The 12,935-nt window shown below is 42.4% G+C and overlaps 1 protein-coding gene across 3 annotated transcripts in view; it reads left to right on the top strand.

Annotated features, from left to right (window-relative positions):
* The window catches only part of RAB11FIP4 (RAB11 family interacting protein 4), a 125,877-nt gene extending 113,337 nt beyond the window's left edge, over positions 1 to 12,540 (top strand). For all 3 annotated transcript variants that reach the window (XM_075169586.1, XM_075169587.1, XM_075169588.1), the window contains 11 exons: positions 1,956 to 2,147; positions 3,703 to 3,837; positions 5,323 to 5,358; positions 6,285 to 6,384; positions 6,785 to 6,888; positions 7,456 to 7,596; positions 8,144 to 8,225; positions 8,492 to 8,629; positions 9,139 to 9,297; positions 9,651 to 9,794; positions 11,581 to 12,540. In XM_075169586.1, coding sequence (XP_075025687.1) covers positions 1,956 to 2,147; positions 3,703 to 3,837; positions 5,323 to 5,358; positions 6,285 to 6,384; positions 6,785 to 6,888; positions 7,456 to 7,596; positions 8,144 to 8,225; positions 8,492 to 8,629; positions 9,139 to 9,297; positions 9,651 to 9,794; positions 11,581 to 11,697 — 1,348 coding nt within the window. In that variant the 3' untranslated portion in view covers positions 11,698 to 12,540. The remainder of the gene's footprint in view (positions 1 to 1,955; positions 2,148 to 3,702; positions 3,838 to 5,322; positions 5,359 to 6,284; positions 6,385 to 6,784; positions 6,889 to 7,455; positions 7,597 to 8,143; positions 8,226 to 8,491; positions 8,630 to 9,138; positions 9,298 to 9,650; positions 9,795 to 11,580) is intronic.
* The last annotated feature ends 395 nt before the right edge of the window (positions 12,541 to 12,935 follow it).

The following is a 12,935-nucleotide window of genomic DNA, read 5'->3' as shown; positions in this document are numbered from 1 at the left end:
AGGCTGCTGCACTCCAATGTGTTAGCAAATGGTGGTGTTCCAGGGCTATTATGCTGGAGAGTGTATTTTATGGCCAAGTATACGTTATCATCCCAACTGAGGACTGGTCATTTACCTCCATCCCTGGTGGAAGTGTTATGAGAAGCTTCTTCCTAAACTGACTTGGTGTAGCAACATTGAGATGAAAACAGCAGTTGCAGTTACACAGATCATAGTCACCCAAAAACTTATCAATACACAGTATGTCTGTGGCACAGCAGCTCTTTATGACTAGATGTTAGCGTGATGCATGGAGCTTCTCTCTAATCCATCTCCCAGCCAAGGAGCCTTGTTAGGTAAGTTTGATCTATTTCTAGTATAAGTATTCCTATCTTCATCCTTTAATAGTGTGCCAGGCTTGACTTGCCCTAATTTCTGTTAAAGTGAATTAGATAAATGAATTGCAGGTTATAAATGGATCTCATCAAAACAGGAGAAACAAAAGAGCATACATCTGAAACATTGGCAGGCTTCCTCTTCTACTAATTGCTTTTGGAGGGAAGGGACATGCAAATAATGCTTGCACCATCTGCCAGAGGAGCACTGTTGCATCTCTTGTTTAGAACTCACAAGTGTATAATATTGCAGGAAGAGCAATCTCCTTGTCCCCGAAAGTGCAGGGCATGGTTAAGAGGCTCAAGGTAGACTCAAAAGAAACCTAGGAGGCAATATTGTTGAGCTGCTCGAGAACAACATCAACTGGGAGCTACTGTCCCATAGCTCAGCTGGTGGAGTTGAAGATACAAGCGGTATGCACTGAAGCAAAGGAAGTTAAAAACTTAACCCAATCTGCACAAAACGTCAGCAGATTGAATCAGTGCCTTGTCTGTATTGCAGAGAGGTGCTGGATTCTGCTTTGTGGTAGGAGCAGTAACATGTCAAGCAACTCCAGGGCTTCACAAGTGGAGCATGCATTTCAGGCCTTAGATGTGTGCTTTCTCTAGGGAGAAGTTTGTTTATACGAACTTGCATGTGAATTTACTGGCTTGTCTGTTTGAATGCCTTACTAAGGTGGGAGCTGAGCAAACCTGTGTAAAATATCTGCCTCTGCAAGACAGCACACTGCATGACTGCAGGGTGGTCTCGACTTTGGGCAGGAGAATCACCATACACCCTCTGCAGCAAACGTGCTCTGTTGTATTAGATGTGATGTGCTCAAAACTGCTCTGCCAGCTGCTTTCCTATGGTGCCTGGCTCTGCTGACCTGTTTACCTATATGTCCTCTCTCTCTGAGGTCACAGGGTCCTACTATTCCCTACCCGTTTGGCATTATCTCAGGTACTTCTCTGGTAGTAAAGCACCCTTTTCTTCTGGTCCATATCTGCTCTGAAAGACACACTTTGTCACGATGGAAGGAAGGGCAGGAACTCAGCCTCCCTTAGGTCACACCTGTAGCTTTAGTGACTGTGGCATGTGGTGAGCTGAAGTTTGTTTCCAGCCACACAAAAGAGAGTGGCTGGAGCTCATGGGGTGTGGGAGAGGGTTTATGGGGCTTACTGGGAAACTGTATGATTGTGGAGTAGAGCGACAGCCTGTCTTGTACATGTTCTTCTCACTATCCCATGCATTTCGGAGTTGTCTGCACAGTTCCTGCATTCAGAGCAGAAGTCCCATAAGCAGCAGTCTTCACCACCACGTGGAAATGATGACTGAGGATTGTCGAGGTGTGCTCTTTAAAGTGAAATGGTTTGTGCTGATCCAAAACCATCTCACAGGTAGCTTGTTTGTAGATTCTCATGCTCTTGTCTTTCAAGGCACTGTGTCAAATGCACATCAGATGTGCATTTCAGTTTTTTAGCACAAAGTAAGTGGGTTACAACTTCAAATGAGGGAACACGCTGTAAAGGTGGACGATTCCATGTGAGGTGAGATGCTATCAAAGTCGGCCTTCGAGACGTTTTGACCTCTTGTTTCAGGTCAAGTCCTCACAACCCTTCTGCAGCATCTGACCTCTCAACTTATTCCACCGCCTCTCTGATCAGTAATGAAGAACAGTTTGAAGACTATGGGGAAGGAGATGATGTGGATTTTACTCCCAGTAGCCCATGCCCTGATGATGAGACCAGAACCAACGCCTACTCTGACCTTGGCTCATCTGTATCTTCCAGGTTGCTCCTTATTCATTAACAAACAATTTTTCAATTTTGTTCTTCTCTGAGCATGGGTGACCATACCAGAGTTTACACTGGTTACATAGACTCACCTTAAAAGCAAAATGTTATCAGTTCATTTTCTGTCCTGCGATTGACAGAGTACATTTAATAATAAGAGCTATAGTAAATATGTTGTTTCTGATAACCTCTGCTGGGTTCTGTTGAAATAACTGGGCTGTTTTGCTTGTAGAGATTTCTTTCTATTGCAGACAGTAGGTTTCGCAGTTAGGGGCTAGTATTGGAAGTTATCTGCTGCAAGCTGGAAACCAGTGCTTAGTGCTTAGTGCTATGCACCAGCCCTGATGCAGTGGAGAGAAGACCTGCAAGAGAGCTACTCTTCTTTCATGTTCTGATACTACAAATCCTTAGCACTAACCTGTAAGGTGAAGTGCTGTATACGGACAGGGGTTTTTTTGAAACAAGCATCCATATTGACTTTGAATGTCTTGGAGATTATAAGCAAGTAGCTGCTGTCTGTTAGGAGCTGGAAATGCCGCTACAGTCCACCAGTTTCCTGGATGTGACCTCAGTCTCTGTAGCTCTTACGTCCTGTGACCACGTCAGTTACTGATTTTAATCCCTTGCTTGGGGAAGGATTTTGGGTGAGCAGGTTTGGGGAAGTGCCGAGCATGAAGATGCTCTAGGATTTGTCTGCTTGGATCAATAGCACATGAAGGTCTTGTGCTTCGTTGCTAACACAGGACAAGTTCACTGCATCCCTCTGTTCCGCATGCAACCCCCATGTGCTACCCTGTGTTTCAAGCACTTCTGCAATCCAACCTTGCCACCTCTGTCATGCATGCAGAGCCAGCACCCCTCTCCACTGCCCCTTCCTGATGATGGCTTGTGTCCTTCATCCCCTGTTTCCTCAGGCTTATGCAGCCCTTTCCATTCCCATTCCTGGGGCTCTGTGCACTTCATGCCATGATTGCTCTCTTTTATTTGAGTTTATTTTCTCTTTATCATGCCAAGAGCTACTGTTGTCTCCTCTTTAGACCTGTGTCCACTTCTCCCTTCCTCCTCATTCTAGGGTTCCTCCCGTCCTACCATCTGAGGGGGTTCATGTGACGACTTTTTACCAGACCGCTCTGTTTTTCATCTTCCTGTCTTTCTCTTGGAGAAAAGACTCTTCAGGTTGCATGCCAGGCTCTAGTGGCAAAATGGGCAAGATGAGAGGGGGACTTTGCTGAGGTGGAACTTACTAATGTAGCTGCTTTTGCTACGTGCATCGCATGGACTCTGTATACCTTGTGCTATTCTTCCAGTCACCCAAACTGATTCTTTGCACTGACGCCCAGAACACGCTCTCTGTAAAGCCTCAACTCAGACAGGTAGACTTGCCCTAAGACTAGCATTCTCCATCATCGCCTCTGAGTTAGATGAGCTGCGGTTAGAGGTGGTTCCCAAAGCCCCTCTTCTGTGATTCTGACACACAGACACGCAGTCAAGAGGAAAATCTGTTGTGAGTTGGTTACTATAGCCAGTAACATCTCTCCTTTCCTGCAAACAGCGCTGGCCAAACACCACGAAAAATGAGGCATGTTTATAACAGCGAGTTACTGGATGTTTACTGCTCACAGTGCTGCAAAAAGATAAATCTGCTCAACGATTTGGAAGCCAGGCTGAAAAACTTGAAAGCAAACAGGTAAGCAGCCTATTGCACTGCTTTTAGCAATGCCCCCTTGAAATGGGACGAGCTAGTAGCAGGAGGAGAGGAAGAAAGAGCCCTCTCCTTCCCTGTATCCCATTCTGTCTTACACATGTGTTGTTCTTACAAAACAGTAAGAAATTCAGACCTTAACATCTAGCCTGAACCAAAATGCTGTTCTTCATTAGCTAGTAAGTATTTTTCTGACTTAAGGTGCAGACAGCATTAATAAACTCAAATATTTCAACCAACGAGCTCTTTGCAGAGTGCAAGTGATATTTCCAGGAATCTTTCCCAGGAAGTGGGGTCAGCTGTGCTGCTTAGTGATCTGATCTACAGTTAGCTACTGTTTTCTCCGAGTCGGAAGGAGTGATCTGGCAGGTCCTTAGCTGATGCATATAACCTTATATACACCTCTCCTAAAGCTATTGGTCAGCAGAGGTACTTCGTTCCTGTGGGATTTTTTTTTTTTTTTGTCCTCAAGGGAACTTGGAAAAATGATGAATCCTGTGGCAGAAGTTACTTTTGGGGTTCTTTGCAATTTCAGCTTTTTCCTTACATTTCTATCTGTGCCACTCCATCCACTTCTAAACTGTGCTGAGCACTTGGAAAGGATCCAGTGGTTCCAACAATTATCTAGGGTTTTTGAAGGAAATTATATGGTGGGCTTCTAGCTCCCCCTAGAAACTGAATGTAAATCCTGCCTGTCCGCAGTCCTTGGCACAGAGCGCACTGCACTGCTTCTTCTCTTGATGACACAGCAGCACAGTACTTGATATGAACAATGTTCCTGCCCTGGCAAGGAGCCTGCTAACACCCAGACCATGACTGGCTAGGGCTGTGGTAATTTTATGAGTGAAGCTGTATGTACCTGGCTGAAAAAGAGCGGTGCTCTGACAAAGAGGTGTGTATCGGTGTGCCCACAGAGATGCTACAGCCTCTTTTCAAGAGATACAGCTGGATATTTTGATTTGATGCTGTTGTCTGGAGTCTGGTCCTTCATTTAGATGATAGTAGTCTCTGGCTGCAAAAGGGAACTGTAAAAGTGGAAAGCATCTCAGTTCCTGTGCTGAACTGGGAAGCATTATGGGGAAGGATAAACTAACTGTTTATAAATCATCTAAAAACTGGGAATCTAGAATAAATGTCCATCACTAACTCAGTGTCCCTTTGTGGTGTTTCTAATGTTAGTTTCGCTTTGATTTACACTGACAAATCTCTGCTAAATATAACAGTATTTGCAGATTGACTTATTAATGATCACAGTAATTTGTGGCTTCACTCATCTTCACATTGTCGGTAACTGCAGCTTTTGATTACGTTGTCTAAGAATATTGTTCACAGAATCGTATTTTTTACTTTACTAAAAAAGTCAATGTTATGTTTCATTGTGCAATTCAGCTGGAGTTTAAATTAAGATTGAATCCAACACTGATCAAATAAGTGTTTAATTCCTATATCGTTCCTTCTGTATCCATGTAGCCCTAACAGGAAAATATCAAGCACAGCTTTTGGAAGGTAAGAGTCTTCAACTTTTTTATGAATACATGTGGAATCAGCTGTAACAATTCCATAAGTGGGAGTGGGAGGAAAGGGGAGGAATAAGTTCAGGAAAACAAAAATGTGCCAAGACAAGTTTTCAAGGGAAGGGGCCTGTATTTGGATAGGGATGTTACAGAATACAGAAGCCACTGCTAGTCTTGGAGCAGGCCCCTGGACTGGAGGGAGTTCTGTTAAGAACGCAGATAGTTGCTTCCTTGTCTGCCGACTTTCTTCCTTTATAATGCTGCTCCATCAGTCCAGCTATTGCTTCTTTCACCCTCATAATGTGGGCCTTTTTGTTGTTGTTGTTACCGAAATGCAAAGGAAAGCAAGAGCATCCCTTTAAAAAAGGACATACAGAATTGTGATCCTCCTTTGACTGAATGAACCAGCCCTGGGCTAGGGAGGGCTGTAAGTTTCAAGAATTTTTTAGATAATCTCCAGTGTTATGTATTCTGACACTATTCTGTAGTGGGAACTGCTTGAGATTTCTTTTTTTTGTTTTTTTAAAGAAGCTCTTAGTGCATGAAATTTTCTAGATTAACTGTACAAATCAGTGCGCAGTGGTGACCTTATTTTAAATTTCTAATAAGGCAAATACAACTCAGTACGTACGGTGAATAAGGCTAAGTAGTTTTTAAACTATGTTAATGCTGGTGGCAGATCCTATCAAAAGCAATAAAGAACTCACACCCTGGAACTAATGTCATTGATTGTGCTCAGTATGACTTCATTTAGCTACCAGTCTCTTGTAAGACTTGTGCTTAAACAGTGGTAATTGTCACTGAAATGATTGCACAGATTTTAGCATCGGATACTCAAAGTGCAAAGCCAAGGGTATAAGACAGCGCCCAAATTCTTCCATCCTCATCAAGCAAAATGTTATCCTTCTGATCTTTCAGACAACTCTTCCACAACAGTAACTTCAGCAGCAGTAATGGCAGCACAGAAGACCTGTTCAGAGACAGTATAGACTCCTGTGATAATGATATAACTGAAAAGGTGAGAAGCTGTGTGCGTTGCGATTAATGTACCCAACAAAATCCTGTTGGCGATATGCATCAATTGACGAAGCTCTCTTGCTCACAGTTACCAGTGATCGAAGTAGCTCATTCAAAATGTCCTTGATATTCCATTAATATTAGGACTTTGCTTCACAAAAGTGCAAGAACTGTGCAAGTACAGGTATAGGCATTGTATTAGTACTTCTTTACTGCATATTTGCATTGATCGCTCTCAGGGAAGATGCAGGGTCTGGGGAACTCAGAATTTCAGAGCTTAATTTTGCTGCTGGCTTTGCAGGGAAGTACGCCCCCTTTAAAAAGGATAGCGTAGCTAAATGACAATTAGAAAGACTGAAGAGAAATTCAAACTCTCAATTCTTTTCCACTTCCCCTTCCAGGTAACGTACCTAGAAAAAAAGGTGACAGAACTGGAGAATGATAGCCTGACAAATGGTGACCTGAAGAGCAAACTGAAGCAAGAGAACACACAGCTAGTTCACAGGTAATAAAGCACAGAGCCAGTTCTCTTTATCATGTCAGAGCAGAGCTAGAACAAAGTTGGAGGGAAGGAACATCTCTACCTGTAAAATATGACCAAGTCTTCTGCCTAGCGCTGACAGATGAAATAAGATAAGGCTTCATCTGAGAAGTCCAAGTGGAATAGGGCTGCCTTGCTGGATTTTCAGCAAGCAGAGGCCCTCTAAGCAAGTTTGTCAGTACTGAGATGTTATTGACTTGTACAGAGCAAGCTCTTCTGTTATAAGAGAGGTTGCCGTTGGATTTTTTTCTTGCACATAGCAAGAGCGGAAGGCTGGGTCATAGTCCCAAATTCTTGAGACTAAGAATGAAAGAGTAATAGATGAACTGATACTACTTAATTCTATGCTTATTGGGAAGATTAAATACCAAGAGAGATATTGGGAGAGGTTAAATGCCAAGAAAGATGGTGAAGTAGAATGAAATAAAGGAATGGGGGAGGAAAGAGAGGGGCAATGAAGTTGCACAGTTATTGGTTTTTTTCCTAAAGTACTTGTGAAGCTTTTACTGAAATGAGATCTGCTTTCCTTAGAGTTCATGAACTAGAAGAACTATTGAAAGACCAAGAAACATCAGCAGAACAGACCCTGGAAGAAGAGATAAAGAGACATAGAGAAGCATATAGCAAGTATGAAAAAGAGAAAGGCACCGAAATTGAACTGCTAAATACAAGGTAACAAATGTCTTGGTGACACCCACAACAGAGTACAACTTCTTCTTTTCTTCATCTTTACTTTGGGTGTAAATGTAGGCTGTTCACAACCAGACAGTGCACAGATGGTTACAGGTTAGTAGTTCTATAGAGTAGCTGTGCAGTTGCATGTCTAATGCCCAAAAGGTTGGAGGATGGTTTACATTAATGCTTTAATCCACGTGTCCCATGTAGACAGCTTAGCTGGATATTTGGCATGGATTCAAGGAGGGAATTGTGACCAGCTGTAGCAAACACGTGTGTCTGCATTTGTTTCTTCCTACTTAATTCTTTTTAGATACCAATTGTTAGGAGCATAAGAATCTGAGGGTCAGCGTGGCATTTTTGGCCCTAAAAACAAACAAACAGAAAGCACTCAATAGCTCATGAGAAAAAAAGCTAAGATTAGAAGATTTTCTTGTTTGGTCTTTTTATCAATTGCAAGTGAAATAGCTTTTTAGAGCATGCCGTTTTGCATGTCTGCATTCTTGAAGAGGCATTTGCTGTAAGATTTTTGTTATTGACACAGGGTTCAGCAACTGGAAGAAGAAAACGGTGAGCTGAAAAGCACTGTCACACGACTGAAATCACAAACGGAGAGATTAGATGAGGTAACAAAACTCCTGAGTGCTTGAGCAATTTAACAGCAGCTTGATTTATGTAAGAGCAAACTCATATAGTGATTGGCCCAGCTTCTTTAACTTTCCTTCCCTAAACAAGAATATTGATGGAATTGGAACGGTGGTCACTTTTAGTGGCAGGAGTGCCCTGAGACGCGTGCCAGCTTATGACCAGCTGTGTCTATAGATTCATGTTGTAAAACTGAAGATGGCTCATGCCCTTGCAAGCTAGCTATGAAGTTCCCTATTTATTCTAGGAAAGGCAACGCATGTCAGATAGGTTAGAAGACACTAGTCTGCGACTGAAGGATGAGATGGATTTGTACAAGAGAATGATGGACAAGCTGCGGCAGAACAGACTGGAATTTAACAAGGAGAGGGAAGCCACACAAGAGGTAGGTGTGAAGAGGGATGTAAGATCAGGCAATCGCATCTCATCTGCGTGGAAGCTCATTTGAAAAAGAATGGACAGACAGGGTGAACGCTGAAAATCAACATCCAGTGAATGCATTACTGGATTGTGTTTCTACGGGAGGGGTACCCATAGGGCGATGAATGCTGCGAGAATACCTAATAAGTGGCAGTCACTGACTGAAAGGGTTTACAACTCTTTGAGAATTTGCAGCCTTGAACGTGTGCCCTAACACTTCCTTTACTAAGTTTGCAAGGGGAATTATGCCTCTCGGACATGAAGCTTAGAGATCAGAGCTGCTTCCAGCTCTGAAGTGGTTTAAGTGACCTGTGCTTCCGTAGAAGAGCAAGGGATGTATTGTAGGAATGTCCAGCCTCAAGCAGGCTCACACAGTGGTTGTGTCAGTACAGAGGTGCAGCACAGAGATGGCTGCTGCCGGGAGGGCTGGTTGTGCAGAGGCTGGAGAGACACGGCCTGCTTGCATGCCCACAGCTCATTGAAGACTTGCGGAAGGAACTGGAGCACTTGCAGCTGTACAAGCTGGAATGTGAGCGTCCTGGACGTGGGAGAAGCTCTTCATCCAGTGTGAGTGAATTCAATGCCAAAACCAGAGAGGTGGAGATGGAGCATGAAATAAAACGGCTGAAGCAGGTAAGCAGGGAAGGGCCTCTTGATCCATGTGAAATGTACAGGACTACTTTGAAAAAACGCCTATAGCTGCAACCCCTAGCACACTGCCTTTAGATTTTGTCCCCCCCTTCCCACACAAGCACAAGTCCCGCATTGCATCTGTCTAGGACTTCTTTGCACAGGCATTGTAAATTGTGCAGATAGGAAACACCTGGGATTCAGGCAGGGAGGACCTGTCGCTGGTGGTAAGAGAGTTGCTGTTAGCTTGCAGCCTTACCATATGTCATCCGAGCTACCTGTGAATTTAAAAATTTATTTTTTAATGAAACCTTGTAGGAAGAACTTAAAAGCAATATCTTATCATTCTTAAATAGGAGAATCAGAAACTTCGTGACCAAAATGATGATCTTAATGGACAGATCCTAAGTCTTAGTCTTTACGAAGCTAAAAATCTCTTTGCAACGCAAACAAAAGCCCAGTCACTGGCTGCTGAAATTGATTCTGCATCAAGAGATGAGGTAATATGCTTTTTTAATCAAGTACTACATCCAAAAATATGCGTTTCTCAGTGTAATTAACTGTCAAGGTTGAACTATCTGAAGCTGACAAATGAACAACAGAAAAATCTGCTTTGCTAGGAGTTCAAGAGTGTTAGAAGATTGCCTTAAATCTAAAGTGTTTTTGGATGCTCCTTTTAATAGAACTCTTCCATTTGTCTCTCTCAAGAAATTGGAATTATTAGAATCTGTGAACTGTTTTACAATGGATTTATTTCAACATCTTCTGTCTTACAGGATATTGTGCTATTATGATAGTAATTTCATATAGAAATTACCATAGCTAGTAACTTAAATTTTTACTTTCTGTTCTAGATTTATTTCTAAGTTACTTCAGTAACAAGCTCTCACTTAGATCTGAATTTGAGCTATATATTCCCTGTAGCAGAGCTGAATTCCTGGAGAAAGTAGGTAGTGTGTAAGTAATAATCTGGTAATGCTTTGGAAGATATTATAGGAGACCCATTTGTATGTGGGCTCAGTCAAGCTGGTACAGCTTCCTTTAAGCTCCAGGACAGATAGTGAGATCAGGCCAATGGATATGGAAGAGCTCCCAGGGAAAAAGACGGGTTAGTGATGAAGGAGATTAAAAGGAATTGTTTCTTCTGGACAGAACTTCCCATTTCTTCTTCAAGAGGAGTCCTGAGACAAAACTTTTTACTCAATCTGTGCTTGAATGTTAGCCTTGGCTCCTGGGCAGTCCCTTGAAGTGAAGTGAAGTGCATACTTGAGTTTCTTGCTGAACCACAGAGCACTGTGAAGAAAGGCTGTTTAATTGTTGAACTCTAATTAGGTAAAAGCAAATTGGGCTTTTGTTATTGTCAAGACAAATCTTTATTTCTCCTTCTGAATCTCATGACTCTGGCGCATGCAATACCCAGCACTCCCCCTCTGAAGGAGGAAAGTGCCTTACAACTGTGGCCCAGGCTTGGTGAACCTCACCAACCTGCATAAACTTTTCCCGTTGTGCCATTTTTCCTGTATAATCAAAATGAAGGTAAGAAACTGCAGATTCAGGGTGGGAATTTTATGAAGGCTAATGGAAATGGACACCCAAATTACATCAGTTTTAGGAGGATCTGGGGCTCTGACACTCCTGGGCAACTTTGTCATTTTTGCATTAAACATGCGGAGTATAAAAAGCAAGCAGTCTTCATCTTTGGAGAGTTTGAGGGGCCTTTCACAGCTCAAAGGTCTAGTGAAACATGTCTTTAATATAGAACATAGAATATTCAGGGGGTTGTTCTTGAGGAGTATGTAGCGGTGTTGTTTTAGGGTTTTTTGGTAGTTTTTTGAGAGAGTATGCACATGATACAGAGGCAGCCCATATTGTTCCCAGTGCAAAACACTGAAATCCTTGTTCTGTTCAGCAGCCTTTCATGCAAAGTGCTTTAGATTACAGTAGGTATGAAAAAAATTGAGTATCATGAAGCTCTTGCACTGAGATGAGGAAGCTCATCCGTGGTGTGGATGCGGGATGGATTGGTGTGTTAGATGGAGAATTTGTTTCAAATGACCTGCCAAAAGATTCCTGGTGATGACAGTTCACCGCCTTCCTTAATAGTAAAGATCTTTAACATGCAGATTGTTTCTAATAGAGATACAGGGAGGAGTTAGAGGTAGAATACCTCACAAAAGGGAATTGGTGATCCTGAGCAGGCGCTAGTCTCTCACCTGTCTGAATTTCATGCTATTATGTAAATTAGTGAGAATATTTCAATATTAACTTTGAAATGTTGTGTTTCAGCTCATGGAAGCCCTTAAAGAACAGGAAGAGATAAATTATAGATTGCGACAGTATATGGACAAGATCATTTTGGCAATCCTAGACCACAACCCGTCTATCTTGGAAATAAAGAATTGAAGAGAATATGAGAAGGAAAAGCAGCAACTGCCTGATATTTCTGCACATGCCACTGGATCTAAACAACACTCTGATACTGTAAATTAATCTATAAATATATATATACACTACGTGTGAGTGTGGGTGCGCGGGTGTGTTTATATGATGTTTGGTACACTGTTATTTGTCATTGAATTGGCTTGGTTAGACTTTTTCATGCACTTTCAATACCTGTGATAGGATGGATACTGTATATTAATGTAATAACAATATAACTGGATCATGCTGTTTTAGATACTGGACAAAATGACTCTACCTCTAGTTGTAAAAGTAAAAAAGACAATGGAAACATATGGATGTGGCCCTAGCGTTAGGAGCAAGAATTGTTCTTTCGTTCTTCCAGGAATTTGGATACCACAAACCAATTAATATAGCCAGGTTCAGTTCCTGACTGGTGCTGACTGTAATTTCCTATTTGATTTAATTTTAGTACTTAAACCACGCATAGGATAAAAAAACCAAACTTTCGGAAATAGGAAAGATACAAAGTAAAAGGGAAGAAGAGGAAGATGTTGCAGAATTGTTGCTATTTGTGAAAAATCACCATCCACTTGTGTGCCACTGTCAGCACAAAATGCTTTTTATGCAAGATCACTTTGGAGCCAGCCCGCTCTTGAGCGTGTGTGCGCATGTGTATTTTTTATGCCAGGGTCCCTGTAGCATTGAGGCTAAGAAGCTCTTCAAATCTGTTCCCCTATTTTCAGGGGTTTATGATGGACCATTAAGATGAATTCTGGGATCCTGTCCCTTCCCCTCACCCTTAATTTTAAAGATTTCACTGAAGGAACACATTCCAGTTCTTACAAAAAAAGAAACAGAACAAAAAAAAAAAAGAAAAATTGCATGAAACAGCCCACTTCGGGGGGAGGCGAAGCAGCCCTTGAAATTACGTGTTGAGTTGCTTTCCCGCCCCAGACACACTGCACTCCTTTGAGATTGACGTTTTGTGGGCAAGCTGGGGAGAGGACCGGCTGGGTCCTAACACAGGGGTGGAGAGAAGTCTGACGTGGAGTGACTGTTACCTGTCGGGCAGTAAAAAGAAAAGGAGCTTGGTCTTGCAGAAGCTGCCAATCCAGACTGAGTACACACATGCATAGCTAAAGCTCTGAACAGGGAACACATCCTGATTTAGATGAGCAGTTGTGCAGGTGCTTAACTTCAAATGTGTAGTGTGACTGCTCATGGAAGTCAGTGGGACA

Source organism: Calonectris borealis, chromosome 20, assembly GCF_964195595.1.
Source record: "Calonectris borealis chromosome 20, bCalBor7.hap1.2, whole genome shotgun sequence".
NCBI lineage: Eukaryota > Metazoa > Chordata > Aves > Procellariiformes > Procellariidae > Calonectris > Calonectris borealis.
Note: the sequence above shows the minus strand (reverse complement) of the source record. Positions and strands in the feature narration are given on the sequence as shown.